Source organism: Callionymus lyra, chromosome 19 (assembly GCF_982586985.1).
Source record: "Callionymus lyra chromosome 19, fCalLyr1.hap1.1, whole genome shotgun sequence".
In the NCBI taxonomy this organism is placed as follows: domain Eukaryota; kingdom Metazoa; phylum Chordata; class Actinopteri; order Syngnathiformes; family Callionymidae; genus Callionymus; species Callionymus lyra.
In genome coordinates, this window is record NC_141836.1 from 3595504 (window position 1) to 3616636 (window position 21133).

At 41.4% G+C, this 21133-nt stretch overlaps 3 protein-coding genes across 4 annotated transcripts; 1 reads left to right on the plus strand and 2 right to left on the minus strand.

Moving 5' to 3' along the window:
• The first annotated feature begins 30 nt into the window (after positions 1-30).
• letmd1 (LETM1 domain containing 1) lies at positions 31-2691 on the plus strand. The gene is made up of 9 exons (XM_087781703.1): positions 31-191; positions 302-453; positions 525-640; positions 1583-1665; positions 1737-1923; positions 1990-2091; positions 2160-2312; positions 2378-2474; positions 2531-2691. The coding sequence occupies exons 1-9, from the start codon at positions 46-48 to the stop codon at positions 2593-2595; spliced, it is 1101 nt and encodes a 366-aa protein (XP_087637829.1). The 5' UTR covers positions 31-45; the 3' UTR covers positions 2596-2691.
• A 51-nt stretch (positions 2692-2742) lies between these two features.
• On the minus strand, positions 2743-10969 carry cd63 (CD63 molecule). Of its 2 annotated transcripts, none has more exons than XM_087781704.1 (8): positions 10831-10969; positions 8783-8860; positions 7354-7542; positions 7208-7282; positions 5378-5476; positions 5069-5212; positions 3217-3300; positions 2743-3121 (listed from the first exon to the last, which is right to left on the minus strand). In XM_087781704.1, the coding sequence occupies exons 2-8, from the start codon at positions 8846-8848 to the stop codon at positions 3056-3058; spliced, it is 723 nt and encodes a 240-aa protein (XP_087637830.1). In that variant the 5' UTR covers positions 8849-8860; positions 10831-10969; the 3' UTR covers positions 2743-3055. The 2 variants fall into 2 exon arrangements, with proteins under 2 accessions (XP_087637830.1, XP_087637832.1); XM_087781706.1 differs by lacking the exon at positions 10831-10969 and adding an exon at positions 10221-10375.
• Positions 10970-12535: 1566 nt separating this feature from the next.
• dazap2 (DAZ associated protein 2) lies at positions 12536-19351 on the minus strand. The gene is made up of 4 exons (XM_087781714.1): positions 19169-19351; positions 16708-16826; positions 16374-16622; positions 12536-14837 (listed from the first exon to the last, which is right to left on the minus strand). Exons 1-4 carry the CDS (start codon positions 19179-19181, stop codon positions 14709-14711), a joined length of 510 nt encoding a protein of 169 aa, XP_087637840.1. The 5' UTR covers positions 19182-19351; the 3' UTR covers positions 12536-14708.
• Positions 19352-21133: the final 1782 nt, after the last annotated feature.

The following is a 21133-nucleotide window of genomic DNA, read 5'->3' on the forward strand; positions in this document are numbered from 1 at the left end:
GTCATCATCGGTCGCCCGGTCGCACCATCACACAAACCGGCTGTCATGGCGCTGTCCTGTCCTTCTGTGTTTACTCGCCTGTCTTTCCTCGGTTTGAACATTTCTCGCCCTCATTCTCTCGCTGCAGTAGTTTACTCCGGACACATTTACTCCCCGCGGGTTTACTCCCCTCGAGCCCCTCCTCTCTGCAGGTGAGCCCATTTTATTTCGGCTCGGTTCTGCTCCACACATGACGAAGGTGACATCTACAGGTGATGTTTTGTAAGTATTCTATCATGACGTCACGCCCCCCCACACACAGGAGGTCCGCATGCAGGGGGTTCTCCTCAACCGGGGTCAGAACCGTTCTGGACCGCGTCTGGTCCACGGTCCAGACCGTCAGGGGAGTCTACGACCGGTTCCTCGAGAGGAGATTCCCTCGTTTCTACAAGATCCACATCACGTGTGTGGAGGGTAACACACACACACACACACACACTCGTGCCAACAGTTGTGTGTCTAACCTGGACCTGGTCTCTGCTCAGGATTCAAGCTCGTGGTTCTGGACGTCAAAGAATTGACCAGAATAAAGTTAACGGCTCTTCGTGAAGGACAAGGTTATGAAGATCTGACCTACAGAGATCTGGACAAGCTGCGGCAGGCAAGACACACACTAACAAACACACACTAAGACACACACACTAAGACACACACACTAAGACACACACCACACACACTAAGACACACACAGTAAGACACACACACTAACAAACACACACTAAGACACACACACTAAGACACACACACACTAAGACACACACACACTAACACACACACACACTAACACACACACACTAAGACACACACACACACACTAAGACACACACAGTAAGACACACACAGTAAGACACACACACTAAGACACACACACTAAGACACACACACACTAAGACACACACTAACACATACACACACTAAGACACACACAGTAAGACACACACAGTAAGACACACAGACTAAGACACACACACACTAACACACACACACTAAGACACACAGACTAAGACACACACACACTAAGACACACACTAACACACACACACACTAAGACACACACAGTAAGACACACACAGTAAGACACACAGACTAAGACACACACACACACTAACACACACACACTAAGACACACAGCCTAAGACACACACACACTAAGACACACACTAACACACACACACACTAAGACACACACACTAAGACACGCAGACTAAGACACACACACACACACTAACACACACACACTAAGACACACACACTAGTGTTATAACATAACATAACTCTAAGATTCTGAGGCTTCGACACAAGAGGTCGTAACAGACGAGCAGAACTTTTGATGTTTTGAAGTTTCTTTCTGGACGAAGACAACTGAGCTCCGTTCGCTACATTAAAATGAACAAACATGTTTGTCTATTACTCTAAAATGAACAGTTCACTCGCTGAATAAGTCGACACGAGGGCGAGTAGAAAGACGAGGGAACGTCATCACTTTGATCAGCCATGTTGTGTGACTGAGTGTCGTCTGCTAGTGATGATGTCATCACTGCAGGTCCAACAGTACATCAAGAAAGCGTTACCGATGTTCATCCTCTCGATCCCGCCGTTCGCCAACTACCTCGTCCTGACGCTGATGTGAGTCGGATCTGGTTTTACATCTAGTTCCCCAGATGTAAAGAGTGGTTCCTCTGCGGCGCCCCCTGCAGGTACTTCTTCCCGCGGCAGCTCCTCATCCCGTACTTCTGGACGCCGACCCAGCGGCTGGAGTTCCGGAGGATCTATCACTCCCAGCGGGCCCGGCACCACGGCCCCCTGCTGGACGAGCTCCAGCGCTGCAGCCGGGGAGTCAGAGACCCGCAGATGCAGCGACGCCTGCAGCACCTGTGCAGCAAGGTCCCCGAACGCACCACGGCAACGCTGTACTTGAACGCATCATGAGTGGTTCTGTGACGTCATCAGGTCCGGTCGGGTCAGAAGCCTCAGGCGTCGGAGGTCCTGGCCGTGCGCAGCCTCTTCTCGGGGCGACCCCTGGGCATCCGGTGGCTGTCGGCCGATCAGCTGGTCAGTGAACGCCACGCGCCCCCCGAGACGCCTCCCTAGTCACGTGACCTTGTGTCTCGTCCAATCAGAGGCCGATCAGCGAGCAGCTCTTCCTGACGTCGCGCCTCCCCGCCTTCCTGCTCTGGCGCCACATCAACAACCACGGCCACCAGCTGCAGCTGCTGGACCGGGCCCTGAGCCGGCTCGGGGTCGACGACCTCAGCCCGGCCGAGCTGCAGGAGGTCAGCCGTGACCCCCCCCTCGTCACGTGACCCCGCCCCAGGTTAAACTCCTCCTCCCTCCGCAGGCGTGCTACCTGAGGGGCATCAACGCCGACCTGCTCTCCGAGGGTCAGAACCGGGCGTGGCTGCGCGACTGGCTGAAGGTGTCGCTGGCGCTCAAAGGTAATCGCACCGACGACCCTCAGCGTCCGCCGCCATCTTAACCGTTTCGCCCGCAGACCAGGAGCTGTCGCTGCTGCTGCACGCCGTCGTCTTCTTCTCCGACAACAAGACGCTGCAGTGACCTTGACGGGACCCGAGCTTCTGCTGCCTTCATGTTCTCAACGACGCGTTCAAAGACGTTCAGGCGATTAAAGTACCTCAGAGTTTAATGGAAGAATCTTGAATAAAATACTTTGAAATCTTTTGTCCAAAGACACAAACACAGTCAGAATATTGAATATATTTATTTTCTCCTGAACAGTTTAATTCACGAAATAAACTTAAAAGAATAATTAAAAAACAATTTGTCAAAGACGCCCAAAACCATATTTAGTAATGTAGCAACAAGGATTCCCACAGTCCCTGAACGCACCACGAGCAGACGCGTGGTTTGAGTTTGTGTATTTTTATTCGATGACTTGCTGGTGATGGAATCTTGTTGGATGAATAAAGTGAAATGTTGTACCAGAGGCTCCTTCTTTGAAACGGAACCAGCGATAAGACGGAGAGGAACCGCCGGAGCGATGATGTCACTCCTGGGGTCACATGACCTCGTAGCCGCTGCGGATGCCTCTCATCAACACGCAGGCGAAGATGACGCCCAGCAGCTGCGAGAGGAAACGTGTTAGTCTGGAGCTCAGTCGCAGCAGAGAGGTTTGAGAAGGTCATGTGATCAAGAAGGTCATGTGACCAGGAAGTTCACCTGCAGCGCCGCGATGACGACGGCGGCCACGATCACCCACAGGATGTTCTTCTTCAGCAGCTCCTCCAACAGGTCGTGGCAGCCCTGACACACACACACACACACAGGTGAGACACACACACACACAGGTGAGACACAAACACAGGTGAGACATACACACAGGTGAGACACACAAACAGGTGACACACACACACACACGAGAAACACACACACACACACACGAGAAACACACAGAAGACACACACACACACACACACAGTTGAGACACACAAACACACATAGTTGAGACATACACACAAACACACACAGTTGAGACATACACACAAACACACATAGTTGAGACACACGCACACAGTTGAGACATAGAAACAAACAGTTGAGACACACACACAAACACACATAGTTGAGACATACACACAAACACACATAGTTGAGACACACACACACACACACACACACACACACACAGACAGACAGTTGAGACACACACACAGTTGAGACCCACAGACAGGTGAGACACACACACACACACAGGTGAGAGATACACACACACACACGGGTGAGACACACACACACACGGGTGAGACACACACACACACGGGTGAGACACACACACACACACGGGTGAGACACACACACACACACAGGTGAGAGACACACACACACACACGGGTGAGACACACACACACACGGGTGAGACACACACACACACGGGTGAGACACACACACACACAGGTGATATACACACACAGGTGAGTTGTTGTACTCGACTCCTCTGAGTAAAATCATTCATGATTTCCTGATGTTTATCACATGTTTGCTGATGACATCCAGCTGCTGATCAACTGAGCCTCAGAGGCTGAACTTAGTCAGTTGTTGATAGAAATCAAACAATGAGTGAAAACACTTTGAAGCTAAATGTGGACAAAACTGAAACTCTGGTGATTGTTGATGATAAGGTTCAGGGTTGAGTCAGTACTTGAGTGACTTAAGTCAGTCTGTCAAACTGAGCCTGAGAGACCTGGGTGTTGTATTTGATAAAGACATGTCATTAGTTCAACACTGTAGAAAACTGACCACAAACTGTTTCAACTGAGAAAAATCTCTAAATTTAGGAAAATGTTGTCACAACATGATCTTGAGCTTATAATCCATGCGTTTGTTTCTTCTCGTCTGGACTATTGTAACAGTTTGTTTTCATGTCTTAACAAGAAGGATCGTCTCGCCTGCAGTTCATACTAAACTCTGCAGCCAGAATTCTGAGCCGCTCTAGTAGAAGAACTCACATTTCTCTGATCCTTAAAACTCTTCACTGGCTTCCAGTTTCTTTAAGGATCAACTTTAAAATTCTGGTTCTTACTTTCAGATCTATTCATGGTCAGACCTTCCATCAGTGATCTGATCCAGACTTACACCCCAGCTCGGGCTCTGAGGTCTGTGGATCAGAATCTACTGATGGTTCCTGAACACGCTATCTATAGATATCTATCTATATATATATCTATAGATTTATATATCTATAGATTTAATAGTTCCAGACAATATCAATGGAGCACAGAGCTAATCGAACTTCAGCCAATCATGTGACACACAAAAGATCATGTGACCAAACATTTTATATTGAACTTTAAAAGCCCACAAACTAAAATAAAAATAATTATTAAAAACCAAACTGTGTCAAAACATCAACAACAATAACATTATTACATCATAATGGACTCTCGTAACCTCTCCTTCGCCCAGATTTCAGAGCGACTTTAAAAAATAATGAGTTGAAAACACGATGAGACTTAAATCAGTGAATCTTCACTGATGTCCTTCATAGAGGGTCAGACAGGTCAGCGTGTCTCACCTGCTGGTAGACCTTCTTCTTGTCCTTCATGGTCCCGACCCCACAGCCTTTAGTCTCCTTGATGCAGCAGGAGTCCGGGACGGAGTTCCCCTTCAGAGAGAAACTACTCCAGTCGGACGAGCTGTTGACGCCGCAGCACTTGAGCTGGAAGTACAAACACGGGTGAGTGTGTGTGTGTCCAGGGTGTGTGTGTGTGTGTGTGTGTGTGTGTGTGTGTGTGTGTGTGTGTGTGTGTGTGTGTGTGTGTGTGTGTGTGTGTGTGTGTGTGTGTGTTGTGTGAAGGCGGCGTCGCTCTGAGCAAACACTCACGCTCTGCTGCAGATGGTCTACACTGCTCTGGAACTCAGGGGAGCTGGTGTTGTACTTGGAGATCATCTCGGTGAGACTGTCCTCCACCACCACTGACAACTGACACACAGTTAATACACAGTTAATACACACAAACGGGGGAATACACACAAAAATGAACGCACACTTTTTTAGTAGAGGATAAGAATCGTTTGATACGATACATATCACTATGTAGTATCAACGATAAGATATGTTGCAATATATAGTGATACTGTAGTAACAAGTATATATGTGTAGTATTGTCCAGTACTTGACTCTGGTGTTGTGATAGTGTAGTAACAAGTATATATGTGTAGTATTGTCCAGTACTTGACTCTGGTGTTGTGATACTGTAGTAACAAGTATATATGTGTAGTATTGTCCAGTACTTGACTCTGGTGTTGTGATAGTGTAGTAACAAGTATATATGTGTAGTATTGTCTAGTACTTGACTCTGGTGTTGTGATAGTGTAGTAACAAGTATATATGTGTAGTATTGTCCAGTACTTGACTCTGGTGTTGTGATAGTGTAGTAACAAGTATATATGTGTAGTATTGTCAAGTACTTGACTCTGGTGTTGTGATAGTGTAGTAACAAGTATATATGTGTAGTATTGTCCAGTACTTGACTCTGGTGTTGTGATAGTGTAGTAACAAGTATATATGTGTAGTATTGTCAAGTACTTGACTCTGGTGTTGTGATAGTGTAGTAACAAGTATATATGTGTAGTATTGTCCAGTACTTGACTCTGGTGTTGTGATAGTGTAGTAACAAGTATATATGTGTAGTATTGTCCAGTACTTGACTCTGGTGTTGTGATAGTGTAGTAACAAGTATATATGTGTAGTATTGTCAAGTACTTGACTCTGGTGTTGTGATAGTGTAGTAACAAGTATATATGTGTAGTATTGTCCAGTACTTGACTCTGGTGTTGTGATAGTGTAGTAACAAGTATATATGTGTAGTATTGTCCAGTACTTGACTCTGGTGTTGTGATAGTGTAGTAACAAGTATATATGTGTAGTATTGTCCAGTACTTGACTCTGGTGTTGTGATAGTGTAGTAACAAGTATATATGTGTAGTATTGTCCAGTACTTGACTCTGGTGTTGTGATAGTGTAGTAACAAGTATATATGTGTAGTATTGTCCAGTACTTGACTCTGGTGTTGTGATAGTGTAGTAACAAGTATATATGTGTAGTATTGTCCAGTACTTGACTCTGGTGTTGTGATAGTGTAGTAACAAGTATATATGTGTAGTATTGTCCAGTACTTGACTCTGGTGTTGTGATAGTGTAGTAACAAGTATATATGTGTAGTATTGTCCAGTACTTGACTCTGGTGTTGTGATAGTGTAGTAACAAGTATATATGTGTAGTATTGTCCAGTACTTGACTCTGGTGTTGTGATAGTGTAGTAACAAGTATATATGTGTAGTATTGTCCAGTACTTGACTCTGGTGTTGTAGTATTTACAGACCACATGACTCTTGACAAAGTCGTAACTGCTTTCATTTGTTTTCAAACCTAAATATGTCCAAAAATCAGCTTTAAAAGTTGCTGGAGTCACTGTATCCTCTTGTCCTCAGTCATCACTGGGGTCTCACAGGATTTTATAGTTAGTAGTAGTTTGGCAGTGAAGGATGTAAAGACTACTGCCATCTAGTGGCCGGAATTTTGATTGCGAGAAAAAATGAGCTCCGTAAATATCTGCTTGTTAATGTTTAGATTGTTTATTGAAATATAAACCAAAACAATAAAACACAAATAAAACATAATAAAAACATAGTTTGTGTATCTTCTGCTCACCTTGTTTCTGAACACGTAGCCGGCGATGGCGCCTGCGATCTCCACCAGGATGATGAGACCCACCAGGACGGCGAACTGGACACGAGAGAGACCAGAGTTTTCAGTCGCGGGTCAAACGGCGCCGGTCGCACCCGAGGACACGTTACCGTGGTAACCATGCAGTAGTTCTCCTTCCAGGCGCCGCAGCAGCCGAAGAAGGCGATGAAGAAGATGATCACGCCCACGATGATGACCACGATGGGACCGCCGGACGCCGACGCGTCGTCGATGAGCAGCGTGCTGTGCAGCGCCACCTGGGCCAGGATGCCCACCACGACCAGGGCCAGACCACATAACTGGAGCCAGAACCCCAGAGTCAAGAACACTTTTATTACAGTGTGTGTGTGTGTGTGTGTGTGTGTGTGTGTGTGTGTCTTTTTGTTTTGTTTTTATTTTGTGTTTTTGTTCTAGTTGTTGTTTATCTTTTCTGTTAATTATACATAGATACAAGTACATATCTTTACATCTTTTCATTTTTTTATCAATATACTGTATATGTTTGAGTGTGTGTGGATATATATATACTTTTATTTTTATAGCTGCAAAAATGTTATTTCCCTTCTTCTGATGGACATTTTCTTCTTCCATGTTTTTTATTTTCTCTGTGTATCGTTACATTTACACTGTTGAGCTGTACTGGTTGTTTTATGTAAAAAAGAAAATCAATAAACAAATATCTTTAAAAAAAAGAAAACACGTAATATTTTGACACACGTGTGACACTCGATCCTGATTTGATGGAATGTTCGTTTAAATCATGTTTTCGGTCATTTTTTATTTATTTTTAACTGAAAATCTGTTAGAAAATGTATTCAAAATAATGAGCACAAACGTTTCCTGATTTATCTCAATAAAATAAAATTAACTATTATTCAAATCCACCGTTAAATATTTAATTGATCATTTTATTTAAATATTCATTTATTTTAATGATTATGCTGTATTTTATTGTATTCTTTTTATTTTATTTTAAAGATTTATTTACGTACAGAAAACATTTAATGGAAAAAATTAAAAACAAAGCCAAATAACAAATACAAATAATAAATAACAAATAAATAAAATTATTAAAAAAAATAATTAACCATCATATTAGGAATAAATAGGGTTTAATATGTAATTATTTATTATTTAATCAGTGTTCAATTTTAACCATTGAATAATTTAATATTTTTTAATAACTTTAATAACAAACAATATTTTGAACATGTTTATATCATGTTTGTCTCGTGTTCTGTTAAACATTGACGGTCGAGTCAGTCCAGGTGACACAGCTGTGGGCGGAGCTAACGTGTCACATGACACTTTTACAGTCAAATCTGCTCACAAGACCAACATTCCATCGCGGTGAGTCGACGGAAAGCTTGACCAGGACTGTGTGTGTTTGTTGTGAGGGCGTGTGTGTGTGTGTGTGTGTGTGTGTGTGTGTGTGTGTGTAATCGTCGATTACGAGATTTCCACGCGGTCATGAGTCGAAACCGCCGGACACGCAGCAGGAAAGTCCGTGGTCGTCATGGTTACGCCGGCGTGACTCACCCAGAAGATGAAGTTGAAGAAGAAAAGCAGGAACTTGACAAATTTCATTCCCCCCTCGACACCCATGGCTGCGGCTTCCTGGTCCGGAGGAGGAGAGGTCAGAGGTCAAACAACAGCTTTTTAACTTGACCCGACGATTATCTCCAGCCCTGCGATCTGATTGGATACATGATCCTAGAGGCTCGACGGGTTTTTTTAAGTTCGGTTGAACAGGTCTCAGGGTGTGAATCGGGGTCACCGTCCCCAGGACGCCCCCCGGTGGCCACAAACGTCAGCGCGCGTAGAGAACGTCGCCACGAACGAAGAAGTAATTAAACAACATTAAGGAGAATCTTCTTCACCTGCGACGACACGAGGCGTCTGACATTTGCTGATCTTCTCCCATGTGACGCGACCTTCACGGCAACACATTTAAATACATCGGTCAACAACTCCTGTCGTTCACGCTCCCCGTCGTGGGAACGTCAGGAATCCCACGATCGACGCCACGCGTCGGGAAAACATCCGACATTCCGGCGTCTAATATTGTCAGACGAAGATAACGCGTTGTTTACCTGCGACAGGTCAGTCCTGGTGAGACTGAGCCGCGAGTACTTCACTGATTTACCGAGTACTACAGTCGACACGAGTACTGAAGACGTCTTGTCTGGATACTCGAGTATCAAAGCTTGTTATCATAGTTACTGTTTATTATAAATAATTAATGTTCATCATGTAACGGTCGTTGTTTTTTCAATATTTTTTAAATCCTTGTGGTATTTTAAATGGTATCAAGTATTTTTTCGAGTATCAGTGTGTATTTAGGAATCATTGTGTACTTATTCTTTACTCCATTTATTTTTAGTGGTTTAACATACATTTTTGTCTCTTTTCTTTAACTAAATACTTTCATTTTTAACTTTATAATCAAAGCTATATGAAGTATGTTAGAGTATATTATTATATTTATCCCGAAAACACCTGACAGTTTAAAGATAGTTTTAGTTTTTTGGGTATATTTTTAAATACTTGGATCGACAGACTATGATAATTAAATCCTTTTTATGTTTCATTACTTTTAAATCATTAAACCGACTCGAGTTAACGACTGGAGTCACTCGTTTTAACGAGTTTTTTAAGAAGTTCTGATCGACTTCGACTCGTGTCGTGTTAGTGACGCCGCAGTCAAACCCGGTCAAAACAACTCGTGGGTCCGATTCTCTGCGGTCACACGTCCAGGAGCGAGTCACGCCAGCGAAGGACGGTTGAGGGAGGAACAGGAAGTCGACCGTCGACCAGACAAGAGGAAGTGAAGCGCGAAGGAAGCGTCGGCGCCGCATCACATCAACTACATGAAGCAACGCGATGTTGCGTCAGCGGCAGAATCCTCGAGTAGAACCAGACGGCGGTGGAAAGCAGGTGTTTGTCGCCGTGACGACCTTTGTTCGGTTCAGTTCACCTCCTGAGAAGGACTCGGTCGATGAACATCAAACTGCGAGACTTCCTGGTTCAGACGGAAGTGGATCAAGTGACCTTCTGCTCCCGTGACTCTGCTGAGGCGGGTCTGGAACACAAGGATGTCGAGACAGGACCTGCCCGGGTCGAGGGCGGACCTGAACCAAAACCTTTTGCAACACAAGAGTGTGTGGTTTTTAAACGACACTCTTGTGTTGTGAGTCTTTTAATTGACACGATGGCGTCTGAGAAGTGAAGGCTGTTGTGAAACTATTTTTATGAGCATCTTTTAAAATAGACTTGAACTCAAACCAGATGTTATTTATAGTTAATGTTATGAAGCTCAGAGGATTAAAGTTTGAAGAAACTCAAGTTATTTACGTGTTTTTGTTTTTATCCAGAGTTGAAAACATTGGATTAAAAGAACGAGCTCAGATGATGTTTTGCGGTCAAAGAAACTCTTTTGTTTGGTTCGAGATTCTAATTGAATTCGTCACTAAATAAATAGTTGGCCGCAGGTTCTTGTTGTTCCCTGAACGCACCACGGCGGCTCCAGGCTAACGGTTTGAAAACAAAGAGAAAGAAAAAGAGTTTTCGTTGTAAAAGGTTCTTACCTTCGGTCCTGCGCTGGTGAAACCGTCGATGAAGGAGGAAACAGACAGAATGATGAAGTGAAGAAACGACTTGTGGTCAAAGTTCCTCTTGATGTCTCCTCCTCCCGCCACACCGTGCTGCCTTCACGGACCGCGGCAGGCCCCGCCCCCAACACACGGCGATGCCTTCAGTGACGCCGCGAAAACATCAGCAGTAACGATCATTTAACATATATTAATTAAATAATAGAAATGTAAATATTTAAAAATGTACATTTTAAAGATATATATATTTTTTAAATTACGATGCGAAGCTCCAGGAATTTAACTCAAAAACGCTTTTATTGTGTTATTGTTTGTTTTCCTTTTTTGATTAAATACATTTTATTTTAGAATTTTACCATTTTAAAGTGTTAAGATGGTTTAAGTATATGTAAACTACTTCAAAAATGTTAAAAAACAAAGTTAGTATTTTAAAACTAAGTGTTAAGATGGTTTAAGTATATGTAAAGTACTTCAAAATGTTTAAAAACAAAGTTAGTATTTTAAAACTAAGTGTTAAGATGGTTTACGTGTATTTAAACTACTTCAAAAATGTTAAAAACAAAGTTAGTATTTTAAAACTAAGTGTTAAGATGGTTTACGTGTATTTAAACTACTTCAAAAATGTTTAAAAACAAAGTTAGTATTTTAAAACTAAGTGTTAAGATGGTTTAGGTGTATTTAAACTACTTCAAAAATGTTAAAAATACAAAGTTAGTATTTTAAAACTAAGTGTTAAGATGGTTTAAGTATATGTAAAGTACTTCAAAATGTTTAAAAACAAAGTATTTTAAAACTAAGTGTTAAGATGGTTTACGTGTATGTAAACTACTTTAAAATGTTTAAAATACAAAGTACATAAAACTAAGCATTAAGATGGTTTAAGTATATGTAAAATACTTTAAAATGTTTAAATTACAAAGTAAGTATCTTAAAACTAAGTGTTAAGATGGTTTACGTGTATGTAAACTACTTTAAAATTTTAAAATCCAGAGTTAGTATTTTAAAAGTATACTATAAGATGTTTTATCTTGATTTCTAAGGTATCGTCAGCGTTCACGATCATCACTCAAACGACTCCAACATGTTTGCGTCTGATAACTTTTTCCAAATCCTGGTTGTTTCACGGATCTCATTGGCGACTCGTGTTTGCAGAGAACATGTTTGCTGAGTCATCGCCGGACCTTCTTTGTCTCTGACCTTCATGTTTGTAGACTGTGTTTGTGGACCTGCCCTCACACATGCACTAGTGCAGCTTCTGAAGAGCTTTTTCTTACTATATCGTGTAAAATTTAGAGTATATTTCATGAAAAAAAGTCATTTTGAGAGACTTTTTTTGTTAAATTGTTGATAATAAATAAATCACATTATCTCTGAAACATCGAACGCACTTTTAGGTCGTTAATCCCATTTTAATACAATTTAATCTCAATTTATCTCAAGAATGAGTGAGAAATATATCCCACAATATAATCAATTCATTAATATCTCTGTATTTATCTATTTATATTGGTTTTTAGAATGTTTTTCTCCAGGAAATTAAATGTAAAACACCTTTTAAACATCACATGATAACCAGAGTAAACACTTCATCACCGTCTCACCCACAGATGTTGCCCTTGAGCAAGACATGGCAGCAGCAACAACAACAAGACGCAGGAGAAAAGAACGACACACTCTCGTCTTCAAATTTCCAAAATAACCTTTATTCTAAACTTACATTTGAATCCTTAAGTTTAGTATAAAAAAGTTAAGTGCACCGAAGTCTGCAGCGACACTCGTCTCCATGGTAACCAACTCGCACAAACATCACAAAAGAAAAAAGCCAGAAACTTCCCGACGCGCTCTCCCGTCGCTGAACATTGTCACACACACACACACGCGCGCACACACACACACACACGGACGCACACATTTCAACTGTTTACCAGCTGTGACCACGACCGACACAATAAGTCTATTTTCATAAATGTTACTTTTAATACTTCCTTTTTTTTTTGAAGCACGTCTTGAGAATCAAGAAGATAAACAAGTGTTGTTTCAAATATGTTTTAAGATCATTAAATAATGTGTTTTTTTAGTCCTTATTTTTAAGTCTAATATTCAGGTGAGATGTCGCGCGTCGACAGGTGTGTCAGCGAACACGTCGATCTGGGCGACGGTTCTGGGTCACAGCTGCTAAAAACGGACAAACGGTCGGATACCCAGAGACACGAGCGGTCGACACGAAGGAAATCAATCGTTGCAGACGTTCTTGTTGCAGCAGAACCGGTACCGACACACACCCGGGTCAGAGACTGGACCGCTTACAAATCGACCTTTAATTACTTCTTCTTTTCTTTTTTTGTTTTAAGGATCATCTACCTGCTCAGGAACTGGATCTTTATCAACTAAACTTTAAACGTTCTATAAATTTAATTTATTCTCCCATAAACATTTAGATTCTTTGCAATTATTGTCGCTGTAGTTACCCGCTTCTACCGGCAGGCGTCAGTGTTCATCTGGTTTTTAAACCCGCTATAAATTTGGCTCGTCTCTCTCTCTCTCTGGAGTTCTAGCTCCTCCCACTCGGTCAACCCTGACGCTGCTGCAACATAAATATGTTCAACTTTAAAATAAAAACACGATGGAAAGACTCCTGCAGGAACAAACACTGGAGCAGAAGTTTGACAGTTTCTTCCTCAGTGCATCTGAGAGTTTCTTTAAGAAAAAAAAACAAAAGGTGCAAAATTTGCAGTAAAACAAAAACATTTTTGTTAAAATCATTGGACAAAATGAATCTTTAAACACAAGAAATCTGTTCAGCATTTTTACTTTTTTTTTTTTAAAGGTTCGCTCTAGTAGAAACATTGAATAAATACTACATCAGATTATTGCAGGTTTAAATATTCGTTTAATTTTTTCTTCAAACGTCGATTTCTTGCGTTTAAACGATCGCGGATGAAAAGTACAGGACGCGAGACGAGGTCAAAGTTCAGTGTGAGACGACGGTGATAAAAAACTTCTGGGTATCCGACACGAACAACAACCAGCTTCTGTTTCTTTCCTTTGCTGACGTTAATAGAAGTGAGGGTGCGGCGCCCCCCAGTGCTCTTTGGCACTTCACTATGATCAACTACACCCAGCGAGGTACAATAACCCACTTTGATCTTTTTTTACGTTTTTTTTTTAACTATTTGTTCATCACCGTCTTTCTTAAAGTTCAGGAAAAACATTTATCAAATCAAGTTTGGAACACAAAGAGTTTCTGCATTTCACAGTGAAGCAGCTAATCTAGAGCGCAGCTTTTACAAGTAATACAGCGCCGCGGAGCCGCCGTCACTCGAGTAACTGTCAGGAAGGGTTTGATTCGAGCGAGATCATCCGAGCTATCGAAGATATTCACCTCGTTTTGGTCATTTCCGGGTTTAATTATCCATTTGTTAAGAATTAAGCTCAATATTTTAGGTCGTATTTAAGATTAACTTTAACTTTAATTTGAGTTTTCACTCGTTTACTCGTCAACGGCGACCCCGGAAGTCAAGGTCATAGGTCGACCTAATTCTTTTACGCCTCATTCCTAACAGTTACTCGACGCACACGCGTGTTCCGCCGCACATGTAAACGGTCCGGTTTAGAAGGTTTTGGGGTCAACCGGGCCCGACGAGCCGATGAAGGAACAACAACATCAATGTTCAATAGTTTATAAGAATCGTCACAAGTGGAGTACTGTACCTTTAACAAGGGCTCTACAATATTACATTCCGTTAGGTGATATCAGTATTGTGGCGGGCAGCGACCCAGCGGGGGAGGAGGAGGGAAGGTGGGGGGGGGGAGGAGGGGGGAGGATATACGTGGAGGAGTGGTTGGAGTCGGCGTTACCAGATGGTGTAACCTCCACTGGAGCCGCCCAGGAAGAAGTTGTTCTTGCGCTGAGACATCATCACGTTGGCGCCCTGCATGGCGGCGAGCTGGGCGGCGTTGGGGGGGTGTCCGGGGGGAGGGGGCTGCGAGGGAGGAGAACCAGGGTGAGACCACCGCGGAAAAAACTTTGTCCGACGCATGACGATGACTCGACACGTAAGAACACTGACTCAGTGTGTCTCACACACACACACACACATGTGACTGGAGGTGTGAGAAAAACATTGATAACACAGGTCGTCAATACAAAAAAAAGTATCTTATAAAATTATTTGTTTTCTACAACATTTACTGATCAAAATGATGAACAAACGATGGACGTTAGTTTAGTAATAACACACACGTGTGTTGTGTATTATGTGAGGAAACCATTTTATTTACTTGGCCATAATAAATCTCCAGAAGTTTAACACTTAATCAAAGGGTAATAATATCAATGATCAACTGAGGATACGTGTGTTTTTACCACAGGTGCTCATGACAAGATCGTAAAAAAAAGAATAATGTTGACCAATAATAATGGCAAGATTGTGACGGAGTATTGTTTATATTTGAATAAAGTGCATATTAATAAAATCTCATTACGTCCTCTGTGGCTTAAGGAACAATTCAATCGTAAGGGGTGACTGAGGACGAGAGGATACGGTGAGTCCAGCAGCTTTGAAAGCTGATGTTTGGACATATTTTGGTTTGAAAACAAAATGAAAGTAGTTATGACTTCGTCAAGAGGTCTGTAAATACTACAACACCAGAGTCAAGTACTGGACAATACTACACATATATACTTGTTACTACACTATCACAACACCAGAGTCAAGTACTTTACAATACTACACATATATACTTGTTACTACACTATCACAACACCAGAGTCAAGTACTGGACAATACTACACATATATACTTGTTACTACACTATCACAACACCAGAGTCAAGTACTGGACAATACTACACATATATACTTGTTACAACACTATCACAACACCAGAGTCAAGTACTGGACAATACTACACATATATACTTGTTATTACACTATCAAAACACCAGAGTCAAGTACTGGACAATACTACACATATATACTTGTTACTACACTATCACAACACCAGAGTCAAGTACTGGACAATACTACACATATATACTTGTTACTACACTATCACAACACCAGAGTCAAGTACTGGACAATACTACACATATATACTTGTTACAACACTATCACAACACCAGAGTCAAGTACTGGACAATACTACACATATATACTTGTTATTACACTATCAAAACACCAGAGTCAAGTACTGGACAATACTACACATATATACTTGTTACTACACTATCACAACACCAGAGTCAAGTACTGGACAATACTACACATATATACTTGTTACTACACTATCACAACACCAGAGTCAAGTACTTTACAATACTACACATATATACTTGTTACTACACTAACATTATATATTGTATAGTTGAACATGTATCATGACAAGTATCGTATCAACAGATTCTTCTCAGCTGTGACTCCTGAACGTAACTTAACTTCTAAACAAAGGAGAGTTTGTGTTGCTACTAAGCGACGCACAACAGTGAGTGTGGTGTGTGTTCGCAGGTGTGTTACTCACGGGGATGGACACGCTGCTGCCTGCTGTGAAGCGAGCGCCGGCGTCAAAGCCCCCGTCGACCATCACTGTGGACCCGGGCGGGTAAACAGGACCCATGGAGTAGTAGGCCATGGGAACGTTCTGTCCCACATGTCCCACCTGCATGTGCGGCTGCATGGGCATGTAGACCTGAGCGCCGGGGTAGTGGGAGGACATCTGAGGCACCTGACCGCTCACCTGAGGGGGAAGCATGTACCTGGGCTGGTAGATCTGAGACACAGGAGGGAGAAAGAGTGAGAAAGAGTGAGAAAGAGTGAGGCGTGTCGTCACACACGGGGACGCGACCTGGAGTTACCTCAGAGTAGGCGGGGGGCGTGTCAGAGTAGGGCGGAGCCTGAGGAGACATTTGCATAGCAGGAGGGTACGCAGGTGCGGAACTCTGCTGAGGATACACGCTCTGCTGAGGGTACGAACCTGAACACACATGAACCTCTATGAACATCACAACACAATGCAGAGTGAGTGTTAATGACAGGTAGAACGGTAGATAGAACGATAGAACGATAGAACGATAGAACAATAGATAGAACGATAGATAGAACGATAGAACATTAGACAGATGGATGTAATGATAGAAGGATAGATCGATGGATAGAACGATGGATAGAACGAAGGATAGATAGAACGATGGATGTAATGATAGAAGGATAGAACGATCAATAGAACGAAGGATAGATGGATGTAATGATAGAAGGATAGATAGAAGGATAGAAGGATGGATGGAGCGATGGATAGATAGAACGATGGATAGATGGATGTAATGATAGATAGAAGGATAGAACGATGGATGGAGCGATGGATAGATGGAACGATGGATAGATGGATGTAATGATAGAAGGATAGAACGATGGACAGAACGATCAATAGAACAAAGGATAGATAGAACGATGGATAGATGGATGTAATGATAGAAGGATAGAACGATGGATAGAGCGATAGATGGAACGATGGATAGATAGAACGATAGATAGAACGACGGATAGATGGATGTAATAGAAGGATAGATAGAACGATAGAACGATGGATGGAGCGATGGATAGATAGAACGATGGATAGATGGATGTAATGATAGAAGGATAGATGGAAGGATAGAACGATGGATAGATGGATGTAATGATAGAAGGATAGAACGATGGATGGATGGATGTAATGATAGAAGGATAGATAGAACGATAGAACGATGGATAGATGGATGTAATGATAGAAGGATAGATAGAAGGATAGAACGATGGATAGATGGATGTAATGATAGAAGGATAGATAGAAGGATAGAACGATGGATAGATGGATGTAATGATAGAAGGATAGATAGAAGGATAGAACGATGGATAGATGGATGTAATGATAGAAGGATAGATGAGAGGATAGAACGATGGATAGATGGATGTAATGATAGAAGGATAGATGAGAGGATAGAACGATGGATAGATGGATGTAATGATAGAAGGATAGATGAGAGGATAGAACGATGGATAGATGGATGTAATGATAGAAGGATAGATAGAAGGATAGAACGATGGATAGATGGATGTAATGATAGAAGGATAGATAGAAGGATAGAACGATGGATAGATGGATGTAATGATAGAAGGATAGATAGAAGGATAGAACGATGGATAGATGGATGTAATGATAGAAGGATAGATGAGAGGATAGAACGATGGATAGATGGATGTAATGATAGAAGGATAGATGAGAGGATAGAACGATGGATAGATGGATGTAATGATAGAAGGATAGATGAGAGGATAGAACGATGGATAGATGGATGTAATGATAGAAGGATAGATAGAAGGATAGAACGATGGATAGAACGATCAATAGAACGAAGGATAGATAGAAGGATAGAACGATGGATAGAACGATCAATAGAATGAAGGATAGATAGAACAATCAATAGAAAGAGTGGTCGATAGACTATGAAAATGTGTTGCACTTAAAATATCTACATTTTTAAGGGGAATTTAATGTAAAAATCATAAACAAAACACACTATAAAATTAAAAAGCTAAATCCTAATAATTGGACTAATTAATAAATAACTATTATTTAAACATAATATTCTAAAGTTTGTGTTAAAGCAAAAGATAATTCATGAAATTATAGGATTTCTCCACTTAAACACATCATTTCTTTATATAAACATTAACATAAACTAGCTGTGAAAACAATACTAGTATAAACAGCAGTAAGTAGTTGAATAAGCAAAGCACAGATTTAACTTGTGGTGAGTAAACAATCCCAGTCAAGAGGTTAGTGAACACGGATCACATGCTTCTAGTAACGAGATTTAAAACATGTTGATATATTTTTATATTTCATTTCGTATTTAATAGATGAGAAGAAAAAAAAAATCATTAAAAAAAAAAGCATCACATTTTTTTTCCTTTGTCTCATAAGCAGGAAAATAATATCGATTATTAGAGATGGAGGTCGAGTCCTGGTGATCGAACCATTTGTACTAGTTTAACTAGTTAAAGGATGTAAACAGGCGACGGTGAGTTAATGGAGGATTTGTTGGTTTTTAAACGAGCTGTTATCGCTGCTGCTGAGATTCTGTCTTTGTCCGTGGATCGGGTCAGTTCGGATCCTCCAGCTGGACCAAAACACGCGACGACAGACACATCCCGGGAATGCTCGGTACACGGTTCGGTATCGAACCCAATTCTCCACATTAATGACAAAAACGGAACATTTTTTTTATTGTCGTCTGCGGCGGACAGACGCGCGGCGAACCTCCGAACATCGTGACGAACCTTTGTTATTCATGTCTGGGCTTCGTTCTGCTGCGGGGTTCGTCTCTGGTTCCGTTTTCTCCGTTCGTTCGCGGAGCTGGTTCGGTTCCGTGCGGGTCTCGTCTCGGCCTGGTAAACAGATTAGTGACAACCTTCCACTTCCGTGTTTTCAGCCTCTTGTTGTTGTGACGTGACGCGTCACTTCCGCCCAGCTCCTCGTAGCAGCGGTTACGTCATCGTCCATTCTGCGGTAGAGAAGAAGTTAAACGAGGAAGTCCAACATTTGTGTTGTACTTGAAGTCACTTACGAACATGGAGTGATGATTAAAGATGTTTTTCTAACCACCAGACTTGGATTTTAGTTACTTTGGATCAGAGAAAAACATCCCGTATAAATATACACTATAGCATATATTTGTGTATGTATTTATTCGATTGTTTATACATGTATTTATGGATTTTTGTATGGATGTAATATTGCTATCTATAGCATATAATCCCTCTGTCTGTCACTCTGCAGCCAGAATTCTGAGCCGCTCTAGTAGAAGAACTCACATTCATCTGATCCTTAAAACTCTTCACTGGTTGCCAGTTTCTTTCAGGATCATTTTAAAATTCTGGTTCTTACTTTCAGATCTATTCATGGTCAGACCTTCCATCAGTATATTCTGATCCAGCCTTACACCCCAGCTCGGGCTCTGAGGTCTGTGGACTCCTTCAAGAAACATCTGTGTGTTTGATGATCTAATGACTCCTTCAAGAAACATCTGTGTTTGATGATCTACTGACTCCTTCAAGAAACATCTGTGTTTGATGATCTACTGACTCCTTCAAGAAACATCTGTGTTTGATGATCTACTGACTCCTTCAAGAAACATCTGTGTTTGATGATCTACTGACTCCTTCAAGAAACATCTCTGTGTTTGATGATCTACTGACTCCTTCAAGAAACATCTGTGTTTGATGATCTACTGACTCCTTCAAGAAACATCTGTGTTTGATGATCTACTGACTCCTTCAAGAAACATCTGTGTTTGATGATCTACTGACTCCTTCAAGAAACATCTGTGTTTGATGATCTACTGACTCCTTCAAGAAACATCTCTGTGTTTGATGATCTACTGACTCCTTCAAGAAACATCTGTGTTTGATGATCTACTGACTCCTTCAAGAAACATCTGTGTTTGATGATCTACTGACTCCTTCAAGAAACATCTGTGTTTGATGATCTTCTGACTCCTTCAAGAAACATCTGTGTTTGATGATCTACTGACACCTTCAAGAAACATCTGTGTTTGATGATCTACTGACTCCTTCAAGAAACATCTGTGTTTGATGATCTACTGACTCCTTCAAGAAACATCTGTGTTTGATGATCTACTGACTCCTTCAAGAAACATCTGTGTTTGATGATCTACTGACTCCTTCAAGAAACATCTGTGTTTGATGATCTACTGACTCCTTCAAGAAACATCTGTGTTTGATGATCTACTGACTCCTTCAAGAAACATCTGTGTTTGATGATCTACTGACTCCTTCAAGAAACATCTGTGTTTGATGATCTACTGACTCCTTCAAGAAACATCTGTGTTTGATGATCTACTGACTCCTTCAAGAAACATCTGTGTTTGATGATCTACTGACTCCTTCAAGAAACATCTGTGTTTGATGATCTACTGACTCCTTCAAGAAACATCTGTGTCTGATGATCTACTGACTCCTTCAAGAAACATCTGTGTTTGATGATCTACTGACTCCTTCAAGAAACTTCTCAAGACACTTTTATTTGTGCTTTTCCCTGATTTTCTGAGACTCCTGGGTTTGTCTTTTGTGTCTTGAACTTTTAAAGTATATATTTTAAATGTATGGTTTTTGATTGTTAAAGTGCTTTGTGACCCTGGTCTAGAAACATATTTACTAATAACCATTACTTACTTGCTTACTTATTTAAATACAATTCTAATGTCTGCTGCCAACAGATCATTT